Genomic DNA, 14,693 nt, shown 5'->3' with positions numbered 1-14,693 from the left:
GACCATTGAAAGAAAACAAAATTTTCATTCTTCTTGAAATAGTTGGCTTTCAAAAAGCTCACTATCATGACTCTTGAACACAGACTTCATAGGTGGAATCGTTACATTCAGTGTTTATGTGAGTTTGCATGGTTGTTCACATGTGGAAGAATTACATTTAACATGAATATGTGAACTCATACGCATGCATGAGAATATTGTTGTTTAATGCACATTTCTATATTGACGTACATGATCGTGCATGAAAAAGGCATGTGGAATGAATGCATATGGGCATATGATTGATGATTTTTGCTTGTGAATGCATTGATGGTCAATTGGATCATCAGGGGCTGAGTGAGTCTCGAGAATAAGTTATTCTCTGTTTTTGTTATTTTGATGCATTGCACAAATCAGAAGTGATATTATGGTTTTTACTGCATTGTTCTTTGTTGCTACGGACTATGGTCCTGTGAAAAGCTTGGCATGCTGTTTTGCAAGCTTATGTTATTAATTTTTGCATGTTGATTTGCAAATGTAAAAGAAATGAAAATAACAAGATAAAAGAAAGTAAAGAACAGTGTAACTCATGCCTCCTTGATGTCCCTGCTTTAGTGTGGGAATCTTGGATGTTGCGGTTTGGGAAAACCGTGAGGATACAAAAACTCCGTGTACGTGTTGTTTCCCCTGAACTCGATATTGAGGTTCTTCTCCTGGTCACGGTTTTAGGGAGAGTCCGTCACTTTGCCTGGGGGTAGTGTGTTTTGACACAGCTGTTGTTGTTTTGGTATATCAAGAAAGTGGCGCCATTGGATGTTGTTTTCCCTGGTGTCCCCGACATTGGATGCTATTTTTCAATGTTCCGATAGATGGTGTTGTTTCCTGATATCGGTCGAGGGCTAAGTTTGGAACCCGGTAATAAAATACAAATTGTGTGCTAAGTTACCCCGAGAACCCTACTTGACCTTGGGTACTGTACCCGTTTGGTGTATCCGCGGGCAATGATAAATTAAAAAGAGAAACTTAAAGTTGTGTGCATTTAATAGGACATGCATATAGAAAGGAGGAAGCTTAAATGAAAGATAATAAATGGTTCATGCATTACACATAAATCATGCATATTCCTGCTATGCATTAGATCATGCATGCTTACTTGTTCCCTTGGTTGTTATATGTTGATCAATGCATGATGTTGTTCTCTCTTGCATTTAAATGCCCTTATTGATTAAATTATGATCTGCGTTACTTACTTTGTGTTCCCTCATGCTCAATGTTTATTTTATTTTTGCATGAATGGTTAATTGTCTTATGAATTGGTTATAATTGTATCCCTCTAAAATATTATATGGATCTTATTTATGTTCTTTTTCTTATTTGATTCATTAGGGAAACCTATACGCAGAATTCTTCGAATTTTCTGACCCTCTATTTTTATTGGTTTTTCCTATACACAGGTGATCAGTGAAGTCGACTCGCTTCTGAAGGGATACGAGGATCACATTTGCTTCAGACTGCTTCACTTACGGACAGAGTGGCTCTACTTTTGTTTCTTTTAGTTCTTTTTATTTTTTACAGTTGTTACTTCACTTTTGAGTTGAATATGAGACTCTTATTGATTCATTAATAAAATAGTATAGTTGGTTGGTTATGGATGATAAATGTAAGTTTGTTTGTGGTGTGTGGTTATCCAACTGAAATTGGAACTGTAAGGACCCCGGGTCTCTGGGAAGTTTTCCGCAACTTTAAAAAAAAAATCGCATTTTTCAAAGGGTACGAGTTGGGGTCGTTACAGGTTTGGTATCATAGTCACCCCAAAGACTTACACTTTTATCATTTTTTGAGTATTAAAATTCCTATTTTTGGTACGTGAGCCCTGTCCTGAAGCGTCAACAAGTTGTGACTCGTCCTCCAGAGCAGTCTTCTTCACTGGTAAGGCTATGATATACTTTTATGAAAGTATGTGAACTTTTTATGTGTTTATGGTTTATTTCTTAGTTTTTTTTTTATTATGAATTAAGAAATTGTAATGTGCGTGTATAAGTGTATTTATCGTAATTATGGTAAACATACGCGACAAATCCTAAGGGGGTAGGATCATAGAGGGTCTAATTTTGTGAGGCTTACGTGCGATATTTAATTTTTGGTACTGCCCACACTTATTTAGTACGTTATAATTTCGCGGACGAAATTCTTTTAAGGGGGTAGGGATGTAATAACCACAAATTTTAGGCATTTATTTAAATATATTATAATACAAATTTCATAACAGTGTGATTTGGGCCTGGGATCCAAGTTTCGGATCCGGGACCCATAAAGGGATTTTCACGAATAAATTTACCTCGTATAATCTTATATGCATATATAAGTGTAATAATTTTAATTAATTAAAAATTTTCGAGGGATAACTATTTAAGATGGTGCGTAGATGGGTCCGGGATCCACCTTTCGGATCCATATACCCATATATATATATATATATATATATATATATATATATATATATATATATATATATATATATATTCTAATCATAATAAATTAAGGAAAACAGTAAATAGTTTCAGACGAATCCACTCTTATAACCCACCCGGATCCAAATTGGGATTTGGATCCCGAGTTGCAGAGTTCGGACCCGTTACCCGAATCCATAAATAACCCACAAAATGGGGGTTAAATTATACGTATAACGTTAATTTTAAATTAAAAAGATAATTAATATTAATTATAAGATAAGAAGAAGAAGAAAATTTTGGTACATAGGGTCGGACCCACAGTTGGATCCATACGGATCCAACTGAGGATCCGTCATTCACGGGCGATCGGGTCCATTTTAATAATGGACCCAGCGTCGCGGGCTCGTACCCGGACCCGAGTTCAATTATAAAGGGGGGCCTGATTACAAGAATCGTGCCTAGGGCATGATTCTTGCTGAGCACAAGAAAGGAAGGGGGGAGTTACGCATGGCGTAACCGACCCCTCCGACTCTTCTGGAGGAAGAGAAGGGGAGTGTCTCGTTAAAGGGGGGAAAGCATCCCCTTCATTACAATAATGGCATATTATTCCCTTTCTAGGCCCATTACTATTTTTGTTAAAGTGAGGAGGTCTATAGACTTTAACATTTGATTTGGGCCTAGTAACGGCCAAAACTTCATCATTCTTAATGCTTAAGCCAAGTCGAGTTTCCTCTTGGCATATTTCGGCGAGGGCATCTTCAATAGGTAGAGCTTTGCTTTTATGGAGAAGAGATGCCCTAACTTGTTCAAATTCCGGGCGAAGACTATGAAGAAATTGAAAGAAGTGCTCCTTTTCAATTTGTTCCCTTCTTAATTCAATATCTTTCGGAGCCACCCATTTAGGCTCAAGAAGAGCAAGTTCATCCCAAAGAGGGGTTAGAGAGCTAAAATAGTCCCGGACACTCATATCCATTTGTTTAGTGGAACGGATTTTTTCTTGACAAAAAAATTGTCGAGCAAGATCCTTTTGGGTATACATACCCTTAAGGAAAAACCATGCCTCATTGGCCCTTCTAAATTTGGCAATATTAGCACAATTTTTAAGGTCAACATTGTTCATAAACCATGCCAAAATTTTGGCATGGTTACTTTCCCAATCCTCAACTTTGGATTGATGGTCATTGATAGCTTTGATGCGCTCATCGCCATCTAAAGCTTTTTCAATCTCATTTTCGATTTTTGTGAGAACAAGAGAGGGTTCGAAAGTAGTTCCCATAACAAAACCCCAAAGTTTCTTACCTCTTAGATGATTTTCTATCGCGGAGGCCCACATGAGATAGTTGGACCCATTTAGCTTAAAAGAAAGCTCCACTTTAGAATCACGTTTCATCGGCACCAAATCCTTCCTTTCTTCTTAAAATTTGAGAGGCACACGTTCCAAGATAATAAAGAGAAGCCCAATCACCAACCGAGCTCTGATACCATGTAATGAAAAGACGCGGAAGCTCCAATGGAGTAAAAAGCACTCTTTAAGAGTGACCTCAAGAGCCAAGAACACAAACACTAAAAGTGCACACACAAAACTCTCAAAAGTAGAAAATGACTTAAAGTCATAAGTTGGATTTATTGAAGAAAGGAAGAGAAGGGTGAAAACCCAATGCTTACAAGAGGAGAATACCTCCTCTATTTATAGAGGAGGGAGGCTCAAAGAAGGGACCACAAGGGGCTCCCTTGTAGTCGTTGGGAGCCCCAACGGTCATAAATCTGACCGTTGGGGCCCCAACGACTACAAGTGTGGGGCCCTTGTGGTCTTACAAAAAGGGGGAAAATGAAAAAGAAAAAAAGAAAAGATACATTGTGGTTTTACAAGAATACCCCTATCGGGTATTTCACAAAAAAGGAAACTGTATATATATATACATATATGTATATATATATATATACTTATATATATACGAATGTATATATATATATAAGTATATGTATATATATATACACATATTTTAACACTTTCTACCGTCGTTTTGTGAGAAACTTCAGCACCCTCATGGCCCCTATCACGGAGTGCCTAAAGGGGACTAGTTTTCATTGGACGTCTGCCACAGGAAAGGCCTCCATGCTCATTAAAGAGAAAATGACTAGTGCCCCGTCTTAGCCCTTCCTGATTTTAGCACAGTCTTTGAGGTTGAGTGTGATGCCTCTAAAGTGGAAATTGGTGCAGTCTTGAGTCAAAACCGCAGACCCATTGCTTTCTTTAGTGAAAAGCTGACTCAAGTTAGGTGCCAGTACTCCACTTATAACGTCGAGTTTTATGCCATGGTACAAGCTCTTCGTTATTGGAGGCATTATCTTATTTATAAGGAGTTTGTCTTGTACACGGATTATGAGGCGTTAAAGTATTTGAACAGTCAAAAGAAGTTGAGTGCTCGACATGCCAAGTGGGTCAGTTTCTTGCAAGAGTACACCTTCACTATTCGCCATCAATCAGGTACTCTAAACAAGGTAGCCAACGCACTTAGCAAGAAGAATAGCCTTTTGATGACTATGTCAGTGCAGGTCATTGGGTTCGAGCAGTGCAAGGAGTTATACCCTACGGACCCTGATTTTCAACAAGTCTGGGAAGGGTGCCTCTCCCCTGATCTCACAGCTGACCCATGGTTTAGTATACATAACGATTACCTTTTTCGAGGTAATAAGTTATGTGTGCCTGCTTTCTCTCTTAGACTTCAGTTGATTTTTGAGTTACACGAAGGGGGACTAGCTGGGCTTTTTGGACATGATAAGACGTTCGCACCAGTGTTGTGAGAGGCGTACGCCTCAGTACCTGAAGCGTACGCCTCAGAGGCGAGGCGCACGCTCAAGGTACTGAGGCGTTGCTGTGATGCGCCCCTCATCAACCTCCGACCAGTTGTGACCACCGACCACCGGAGTTGCTGTGCTGCAGCTGCTGCTCAGTCTTCTCCGACCACCAGACGACCGGCATATCCCTCGCTTCCGTACCAGCTGGGCGCGTGGTCCTTCTCTTACTGTCTCCCCTCCCACCGCTTCACTTCCATACCAGTTGTGAGAGGCGTACGCCTCAGGCAGTACCTGAGGCGTACGCCTCAGAGGCGAAGCGCAGGCTCAACGCCTCGCTTCGCCTCATCGCATTTAACAACCTTGGTTCGCACTGTTAGATGGACGATACTTTTGGCCCAAAATGTGCACAGATGTTGTCAAGTTTGTTCAAAGTTATCGAGTGTGACAAGTATCTAATGGTCGACGTCAGAATAGTGGTTTGTATACTCCGTTGCCCATCCCTGAGCGGCCTTGGGAATATGTTTCCATGGATTTTATTGTGGGTCTTCCCAAAACTTCGTGTCATTTTGATTCCATCCTAGTTGTGGTTGACCAATTTTCCAAGATGGCTATTTTTGTTCCGTGTAAGCGAACCACCGACGCCTCATTAGTAGCCTCGTATTACTTCAAGGATGTGGCCCACTTTCATGGGTTGCCCCACACGATCACCTCAGATCGTGTCATGCGCTTCATGAGCCATTTTTGGAAATCGTTATGGGCCTTACTAAAAACCAAGCTTCAGTTCAGCAGTACTTACCACCCGCAAACTGATGGCCAAACCGAAGTCGTGAACCGCACCCTAGGGAACTTGCTAAGGAGTCTAGTTGGGGAAAATGTTAAAACATAAGACCTAGTCTTGCCGCAAGCCAAGTTCACATATAACAGTTTCATCAACCGATCCACAGGCAAGTCTCTGTTTCAAGTGGTTTATGGTCAGTCACCCACCCATGTAGTAGATCTAGCGCCAGTGCCCAGTCTCCCAGACCCAGCCCCAGATGTGTTTGATGTTGTTGAATACATGTGTGATATACATAGGCAAGTCCAAGCCAAACTCGTTGAGAGTTACAAAGCTTTCGTAGGCCAAGGTCGTCGAGATGTTCAGTTTCAAGTTGGTCAGTTAGTTTGGGTTTACCTGTGTCCTGAGCGTTTCCCAATGGGTACTTATCGAAAATTGAGTCCTAAGAAATATGGCCCATTCAAGGTCCTCCGGCGATTGGGTCGAAATGCCTACCTCCTTGAACTGCCCGAAGATTGGAACATTTCGCCTGTCTTCAATGTGTCTGATCTATATGCTTACTGTGGTGACAACAAGTCATCAGAGCCGACTTCGTCCCAAGCCCAGAGAATGTTGCAGAGCAAGACCGGGTCCGGTCTACACAGAGTGACCCGTGCGTGTTCAAATATCTCGGCACTAATGGGATGGACGATCGGACCCAGACAATGGATCTGATCGCGAGTCCGATGCCACGATGCAAGGACATGGTGCCCCTGCGCACTTACGCAAGGTGAGCAAAGGCTGGAAGCAGCATCGCACATCGGCAACACCCAGATCCATCAACAGCGACGAGTTGTCTCGGGTCCAAGGACTGGACCCGAGACCCAGATCCAGTCACGCCCTATTAATACCATGTTTTAGGGTTGCGTGAAAACGGGAGATTGATTTTTTATTCTTACTCTGAGTTTCCCTTTTGACGCACAGTCCGCAGCAGCCTCTCATTAGCCCTTTGTTTATTGTTTTTGTTTCCTATTTATTATTTCATTCCATTTCATTGTTCGATTAAATTGTTATTGAAAAATAAAGCATCCACCGTTCATTCTACGGTGGTCATCATCAGCATCCTCAGCATATCACACGATTGGAACAGTCGTGATTCTCGTTTCCTCAGCACCAAAGTGCCTCGTTACAAGCGATCTTCACTGCGTCACGTGTGACACGATTCCCCCACGCTGCATCAGTCCATATCTGATCTGATTTGAGTAAATCAGACCTGGGTCTGGATACAGGTCTTATTAATCATACATGGGTCCATATCTGGGCTGATTCGATTAAATCATACCTGGGTATGGGCACAGATCTGATAGACTAAATCAGTCCAGATCTATGTCTGCATCCCTAATAGAATTGAAAATTCAAATCTGGGTAGCTGATTGGACCCAAACTGCGACTAGACACTCCCCGCACCCTGGCACACCTACGTTTTTTTAAAGTGTCACATCGCTGCGTCCGCTCCCGTACCTATGTGACATAAGATAATTGTTTTTATTTCATTAGTATTAACTTAGAACTGTTAAAAATTATATATATATACCCTCCCCGCACCCTCGCACCCAAATTTTTTAAAGTGCCGCATCGCTGCACCCGCGTCAGCACCCGCACCTATGTGACATAGCTTATGAGTATGATTTTTATAGTTTATTTAATAATAAAACATGTCTTAGATTAGGAACTTTTATGTTTAGACAGGCTTCTGAAGAAATGTAAAAGAAATAACCAGTCCCAAAACTTTAAAAATAAAAATAAAAATAAAGTTTCTTATTGAAATGATATGATCTAAAACCTGTCTTCTAGTGAATAAGCAAGGATGGAAACATCTGCAGGTCCAGATGTATCAGAAAAAATACTTAACCTCCCTCGCTCATCTCACAATCTAAGGCAAAAGGATGATTCTAAGATGCACTTTGAATAAGAATTAGCATTTTTAAGATTCAAATACTCAAAGTGAAGTCCAAGGATAATCCTGATTATGATTGACCTAGCAAACCTCACCTCAAAAGCCACTTTCATAACTTTCTCTGTATTTCCTACACATGCACGCAAGAACAAATAATGTTACAGCTCTCTCTCTCTCTCTCTCTCTCTCTCTCTCTCTCTCCATGTACATTTTTTTATTATTATTATTATATCAAGAAACAAGCATTATGCTTTCACTATTAGTTTTCTCTTCCTAACTGCCAAATAGTGGTGGACATTAAGATAGGTGCACTAACAGTTTTTCAGGCATGCATACGATGATAAGCTAAGTATTGGAGTTTGGATCCTACCAAGCCACGTCCAAATCTGAAAGCTTCTTCAGTTGATAACTTTCTGTTATGATAGTAAACTTCAAAATTTCTGATGCATTTTGAATAGATGATTAAGCACTATAAGCTTTTCTTTTGTTGAATATAAAGTAATGAAGAAAATAACAGGAACATGCATGCAATTGGAGGAAGCAAAACATGAAATGAAAACACTTCTGGGGATGGGTCTTGTTGTACACAAGGAAGATGCAACACAGATCCAAAGCCAAGAAATCCATGAAAATGTACAATAATTCTAATTGCCATTTTAATAATTAGTTCATACAATTTTGATAACTAATTTGTGTACCTTGCTAATCAATTTTATGGTTGTCATAGAGATAGGTAGAAAGTATTGTGAACGAATGTGAGAGCCAAGAGATTGTTTTTGGTCTTGAATTTCTGACATCTGTTTCTTATTCCCCTAGATCTTTATATTGGGATGCCTATGCTTTAGTAGTTTAGTGTCAGCTGCCTAGAGATTGAAACTCTAGAAGACTAGGGTGCTTCTTAGCATTTAGATTGATTTCTTTTGTTTTTATTCTCGCTGTGCCATATCTTGAGACTAAGAGCAAATTCGATTCCCAAAACTTATATATCAAGAGCTAACTGCCACTACAGTCAAAAGAATCTCAGACCCCTCCCAGCTATATACATCCAGTCTTATGCGAGTCCGAACTTGTATCCAGTCTTACACAACCCACGGCCATCCTACTTTCAAGAGGTTTCTTGCTCCTTTATAAATCACAGTGCAGAATAGTGACAGATCCAGCTGAGCTAAGCACAAATGAACCCTTGGACGACAGTGTTCCTGGATCTATTCCGGATGTACAATACTCTTGTGGTAGTAAAATTCCATTTCTGCTGCAAAATGTGGTCAGTTGAAAAGGGTGGTATAAGTGATCAAAGGGTGGTAACTCAACTCACAGAGCTGAAATCAACTTCAATTCACCCTCTTGCCGCATTGTTGCACATAGCTGATGCATTATCATTCAATCTTTTGAGCCAAATGTGACCTAACAGCTGGTAAACGAATGAGAAACGTTTAACAAGACAAAACTTATCAAATTTGAGTGATGTATCCCACAAAAGGGAAACACATGGAAAACGTGTTTCCCAAATATGGGAAGTGTGTTTCCATTAGGGTGGGAACACCGAACACGTGTGGGAAATGCATTCCCCATAAATTTTTTGGCGTTTCCCACACGTTTCTGACACACGGTGTTTCTCGTTTCACAAACGGTTTTACGAGAAAAGCGTTTCCGGTAACCCTGATTTGCATCTTAGTTTCTCGTTTCCCATTTCACATGCACCTGGAAAACCTAATTTCACCTTTCTGTTTCACAAGACGTTTCCTCTTTCCGTTTCCCTTTCTGGCAACCGTCTTTCTGAAACATCCCCTTTCGGATCAACTAGATTCACTTATTATGATGCTCGATTAGTCTCCAGCCGAACTGTTACCAGGAAGGCTTCGATAATCCCACTCGAAAATCGGTTGGAGAAGATGAGCCCCCCATAGTTTTTGGTCTGAGATGGAGCAGTACTGCCCACTTCATTCACAAACTAGACTAGTATAGTACCATTTTATCTCAAGGAAAAGCTAATCTTATCCTCAAGAAGAGAGGAACACTGTACTTCCCAATTCTTTCACAAAGGAGAGCACCATTTAATGTCAACAAAAAATCAAATCCAATTATGTTCAAGAAGAAAAAGAAGGATGCGAAGCAGTTAATAAACTAAAGAAAGAAAAGAAGGAAGAATGAGCAATACCTTGAGGAAACATAGCACCGATCCGGCCAAGGAACCCAACACGGCGAACAACGTCAGAAACCGGCACCGGAAAATGGCCTAGAGATAGCCGGAAAAGCCCGTCACTCCCATGAAACACCCACATATACAGAAGAACGGGGATATATGTTGACACGTATCCCAACTTATCCCGGTTCTTCTGGATAAACCGGTGAAATCCAAGGCATAGCGACAAATCTCGTTATCGGGGATTTTCTCCGCAAAGGAAAAATCGATAAATTTATAAATAAAAAAAAAAGTTTTCTCCGGGAAATATCGGAAAAATCCTTCGATTTTAAAAATATACAAAACATATAAAAATATAAGAAAAGTTTAACAATAGAAAAACACATAAGAATAATAAATGTCGTGCGTGACTCAACACATGATAATATCACGATGAAAAACATAAGCGATATTTGTAAAACATCGCGTTTTTTGCTACTGTATCGATTTTTTAAAATCTCCCGTAGTTTTCAAAACATCGCGATAAAAACGGATTATTTGTGACTGATTATGAATCAGATTCCAAGGATGAAACGCCAACAACAAAAGGCAAAAGAAAGGGGAATTTTTTTTTTTTAAAGGAAAGGGCTAACCTTCTCGATGGACTCCTCCGGCTTCACGCGGGTTTCTCCGGCTGGATTGCACCTGAAATCCGGCCCGACGGCCGGTGAGATTCTGCCGGTTAGGTTTTCCGAGCTGGGGTTCGATCTCACGACCACCCGGAATCCGGCAGTCCGCCTCCTGGAACCGGCGGCGCTGGGTAGCAGCCTGGGTTGCTCCCGGAAGATCAGCCGGCAAGTCTCCGCGGCCGATATGCGAAGAGTGCTCATGACTGCTTCTCTCTTTTCCCTTTGTTCTGTTCTTTTGTCGCAGCCGGAGCGAGGGAGCACAGCTCGGCCAACCGGGGACCCACCCCGAGCACCACATGCTAAAAATAGCCGTAGAAACGTTGCAAAGTAAAAAATAAAAAATAAAAAAATTGAAAGGGTTTTTTCGTATCCAATCCATTCGTGCCCATCTTATAGGCTAATCCCAGAACCTTACATCGAATCCCGAACTTGTCTCTGCATTTTGCTGTGTTCCCAGTTTGTATGATGATTATGCTCTTTTCGGAGTCTTCCAAATCCCACTCGCTCCATTTGGGGTATCCATTCCAACTCGCTCCATTTGGGGTAAGAATTTGAAGGCATTAAACGTGGAATGGACCAAGGATGAAGATGAAAGTCAAGACAGGTGTTTCGTTGTTGGAAAAAATTTGGGGTGATCTTTTTTTAGAGAACCTGTTACAAACAGGTGTTTCCTTGACAGAAAACGGCTCTAAGCTCCAGAATTTTTATTTCTTTGTCTAGAATGATTTTGGGGTAGGATTTTTTCCTGTGAATTCATGATACATTCACGAATCATCAATAAAAATATGAAAATAAAATATATTATGTAAAAATTGTGGCTGATTTTATATTTATGAATAAAATTCTACAATTATAATTTTATGCTTAAATTATTTCGAGTTATATGCATGTGATGTGATACCTATGAAATGATAATGATTTGATTATGTATGCTGACATTGATATGGTGTGTGATATACTGCATATGTCCTTGATGTGTAGCATGATAAATATATACATATAATGAATTGAATGCATATAATACTAGGACATGTGGTATGAATGCATATTATGCATTTGGAGGTTTAAATGCATGTAATGTTGTTTGCATAGCATAAGGCTATGATATATTATTGATGTAATGCATGCATATGCTAACTATAATATGCATATGAGTAGTGGTGGCTTGATATAAACTGTGCATATAGCATAAACTTTAATGGAAATATAATATATTATTTAAATGAAATTCATGTATGCTCCGATGACAATGTTGAGCATTGGTTCTTGAAGATAACCTTTGACATACTAGATGGGGCTAAAGCCCCCTGTATGATTAATGTTGCACTGACCTATAGCCTTAATAAAGATAATATCATGATTGTGATTTTTTGGTATACCCTAAGGAGCTATATGTTACTGAAAATCTTAAGTTCTAGGTATACCTTGTAAAGGTGTATGTCACCAATCAACCAAGCTACCTTGCAAACGGTAGTGGTATACACTCTTGGGACCCTTTTTGTTTTTATGTGAGAGTGAAATGTCCCACTTGGTTCCTAGATCCCAAATTAGAGAACCAGAGTACCAATGCATTCTAGGTGGTATGTCTCTATATTTGTAGAGTCTTAGGGTTGATCTGTTCGCTATTGCTACTGGTGGAATTTCTTCCAGTTACGATCCGCCATAGTGGATGCCTTCTCAGTTAGGCCACTCGGTTAAATTAAAAGACATGGGATAATAAACATTGAGATCAGTTTGGGCCGAGTTTAGGACATACACCTCTCATGTACCCGAGTGTTATAAATACAATATGTAATAATGTATTTATGAGCATATGCATGTTTCTGATATTGCAAATGCAGTTGTACAATTATATATGTGTTGAAAGCATGCTATTATTATCATTGTTGCGTTATCCTGAATTCAACTGTTATAATTATTCAGATGAGTGCATGCTATTATGATTGATGTATTATCCTAAACTGAACTATTATAGTTATTTAGATGTATGCTTGTTGATTGTTAATCTGCATAATTGTTGATACATTGTGTATACACTCATTGTTAATGTATTATCTACTGAGGTTGGGAATGAGTTTTGACGAGATTTATCATAAAAAATTTCAGATGCTAAGGAGTAAACTATGGAGCAATTGCGGGATGCCATGGAGAGGCTCCATGTGATCCAGATTGATTAAACGCTATTCATTTTTGTTAATGGTTTTTGTTAAACTCTAATATATGCAGAATTTATTTAGTTAAAGTATTTAAATTGTGTTATGGTTTGTCAATGTTGTTTAACTTACCTTTAACCCGTCCAATGTGTATAACCCTAAGTGATTGTATATTTTCATTGTTTATAAAAAAAAAAATTGCATAATTTTTTTTTTTTTTTAGGTTATAACTTTGGGGCGACCTAGTTGAGTGATGGTGGTAGTAAAAAAAGGGTCAATAAGTGGTGGTGGGTGGTACTTTCCAAAGAAAAGAGAAGAGATGATGGTGTGGTGGTGCCAAAGAAAAGAGAAGAGGTCGTGTAGTCAAGGGTGGATCCAGGGGAGCGAGGAGGGGCTCGAGCCCCTCCTAAAGTTTTGAAATTTTTAATTATTTTATTATAAAAAAATTATATTGCCTCCCTTTATATTTTAGTTTTGTATTTTATTTTATTATAAAAATTTGTTGCCCCCTTTAAGCAAAATCCTGGATCCTAAGTTTTGAAAATTTTAATTATTTTATCATAAAAATTTATATTGCCCCCTTTATATTTTAATTTTATTATAAAAAAATTTGCCCTTCTTTAAGCAAAATCTTGGATCCGCCACTAGGTGTGGTGGTGGTGGAAGATGCAAAAGAAGAAAGAGTTGAGAGTCGGGTGCCCCTGATGAGAAAGGAAGAAGAGTTGCAAGAGAGGGGGGGGGGGGGGGTTAACATGTAACTAATGGTGTAACTTTGGGATGTTTTTGATTAATTATGAGAAAATTTAGCAACCTTTCTATAGATCTGAAAAACTTTGGTGTGTTTCTAATTGCTGCTATTAAATTAGGCGTGTTTTTTAAAATTTCTCAAAAAATAATTTACAAAAACATGCTTATCTTTTGGTCTATTTAAAAACACCCTAACTTTTAAAATATTCCAAATACATGACTAAATTTTAAAAATTGATGTGTCAAATTAGCGTGCATTGGTAATATCTTAAAAGTTGTGTTCTTTTGTGAATAGTCCAAAAGCTAGTATGTTTCTGTAATTTTTTTTCTAAAAAAACACCTGATTCTTCCATTATTCCATTCTCTGTTTTTTTTTCTTAATTTTAGAAACATGTTAGTCATATCATCATGGAATTGGCCTTTGATTAATTTGAAATGAGGGCCGATCAGGTCAGAGGCACCTCCAACAACATTACCGTGAGAGGTGTTCCATGAGATGAGACCAGGGCAACCCAAACACCATCACTAGTTTTTTGTTTTTTAGCCGTTCATTTTTCGTGCTCTAGATACCGTTCATCTAGGACATGAACTGCTTTGAAAAAACTCAATGCAACCCATCTAAGAATTAAGCCATCCAAACTGGATTGACGTTCATCACATGGTTGAATGGCATCCAACGTACCTCTGGGTCTCTGACGGATTACTGCTAGAGATACGAGTCGTGGTTAGGTGATCGGTCTCAAGTACTTTGTATACTAGGGCCCGATCACCTAAAAGCGCCTCGCATATGGAGATTGTCTTCCACAAGGATGGAGAACTGTCTTTTTTCTTGCAATTTTGTTCTCAAGGAGGTGACTTTTTGCAAATTTTGACCAATTATATACCTCATAAAATTTGGGCCACAAAAACTGAGATTAAGACGGGGCTTTATTTTTTGAATGTTTTAAAAACCGCCCATCTCGAAATCAGATTTGCTTACCATTTTACCATGTCCGTCCATCTCAAAAAAGGATAGTCCCTTGTTGTATTGCCGCATTATA

At 39.3% G+C, this 14,693-nt stretch overlaps 1 protein-coding gene across 1 annotated transcript in view; it reads right to left on the bottom strand.

Moving 5' to 3' along the window:
* LOC149845201 (uncharacterized) overlaps positions 1–11,024 on the bottom strand; it is a 38,445-nt gene extending 27,421 nt beyond the window's left edge. Inside the window, exons 1-2 of the mRNA XM_089997507.1 lie at positions 10,718–11,024; positions 10,101–10,178 (exon numbers count right to left, since the gene is read on the bottom strand). Of these exons, the coding sequence (XP_089853633.1) occupies positions 10,101–10,178; positions 10,718–10,954 (315 nt within the window). The 5' untranslated portion in view covers positions 10,955–11,024. The remainder of the gene's footprint in view (positions 1–10,100; positions 10,179–10,717) is intronic.
* Positions 11,025–14,693: the final 3,669 nt, after the last annotated feature.

Source organism: Nuphar pumila, chromosome 2 (assembly GCF_984573655.1).
Source record: "Nuphar pumila chromosome 2, dmNupPumi1.hap1.1, whole genome shotgun sequence".
NCBI classification, from domain to species: domain Eukaryota; kingdom Viridiplantae; phylum Streptophyta; class Magnoliopsida; order Nymphaeales; family Nymphaeaceae; genus Nuphar; species Nuphar pumila.
The sequence above is the reverse complement of the archived record's forward strand: the minus strand, read 5'-3'. Positions and strand labels throughout refer to the sequence as shown.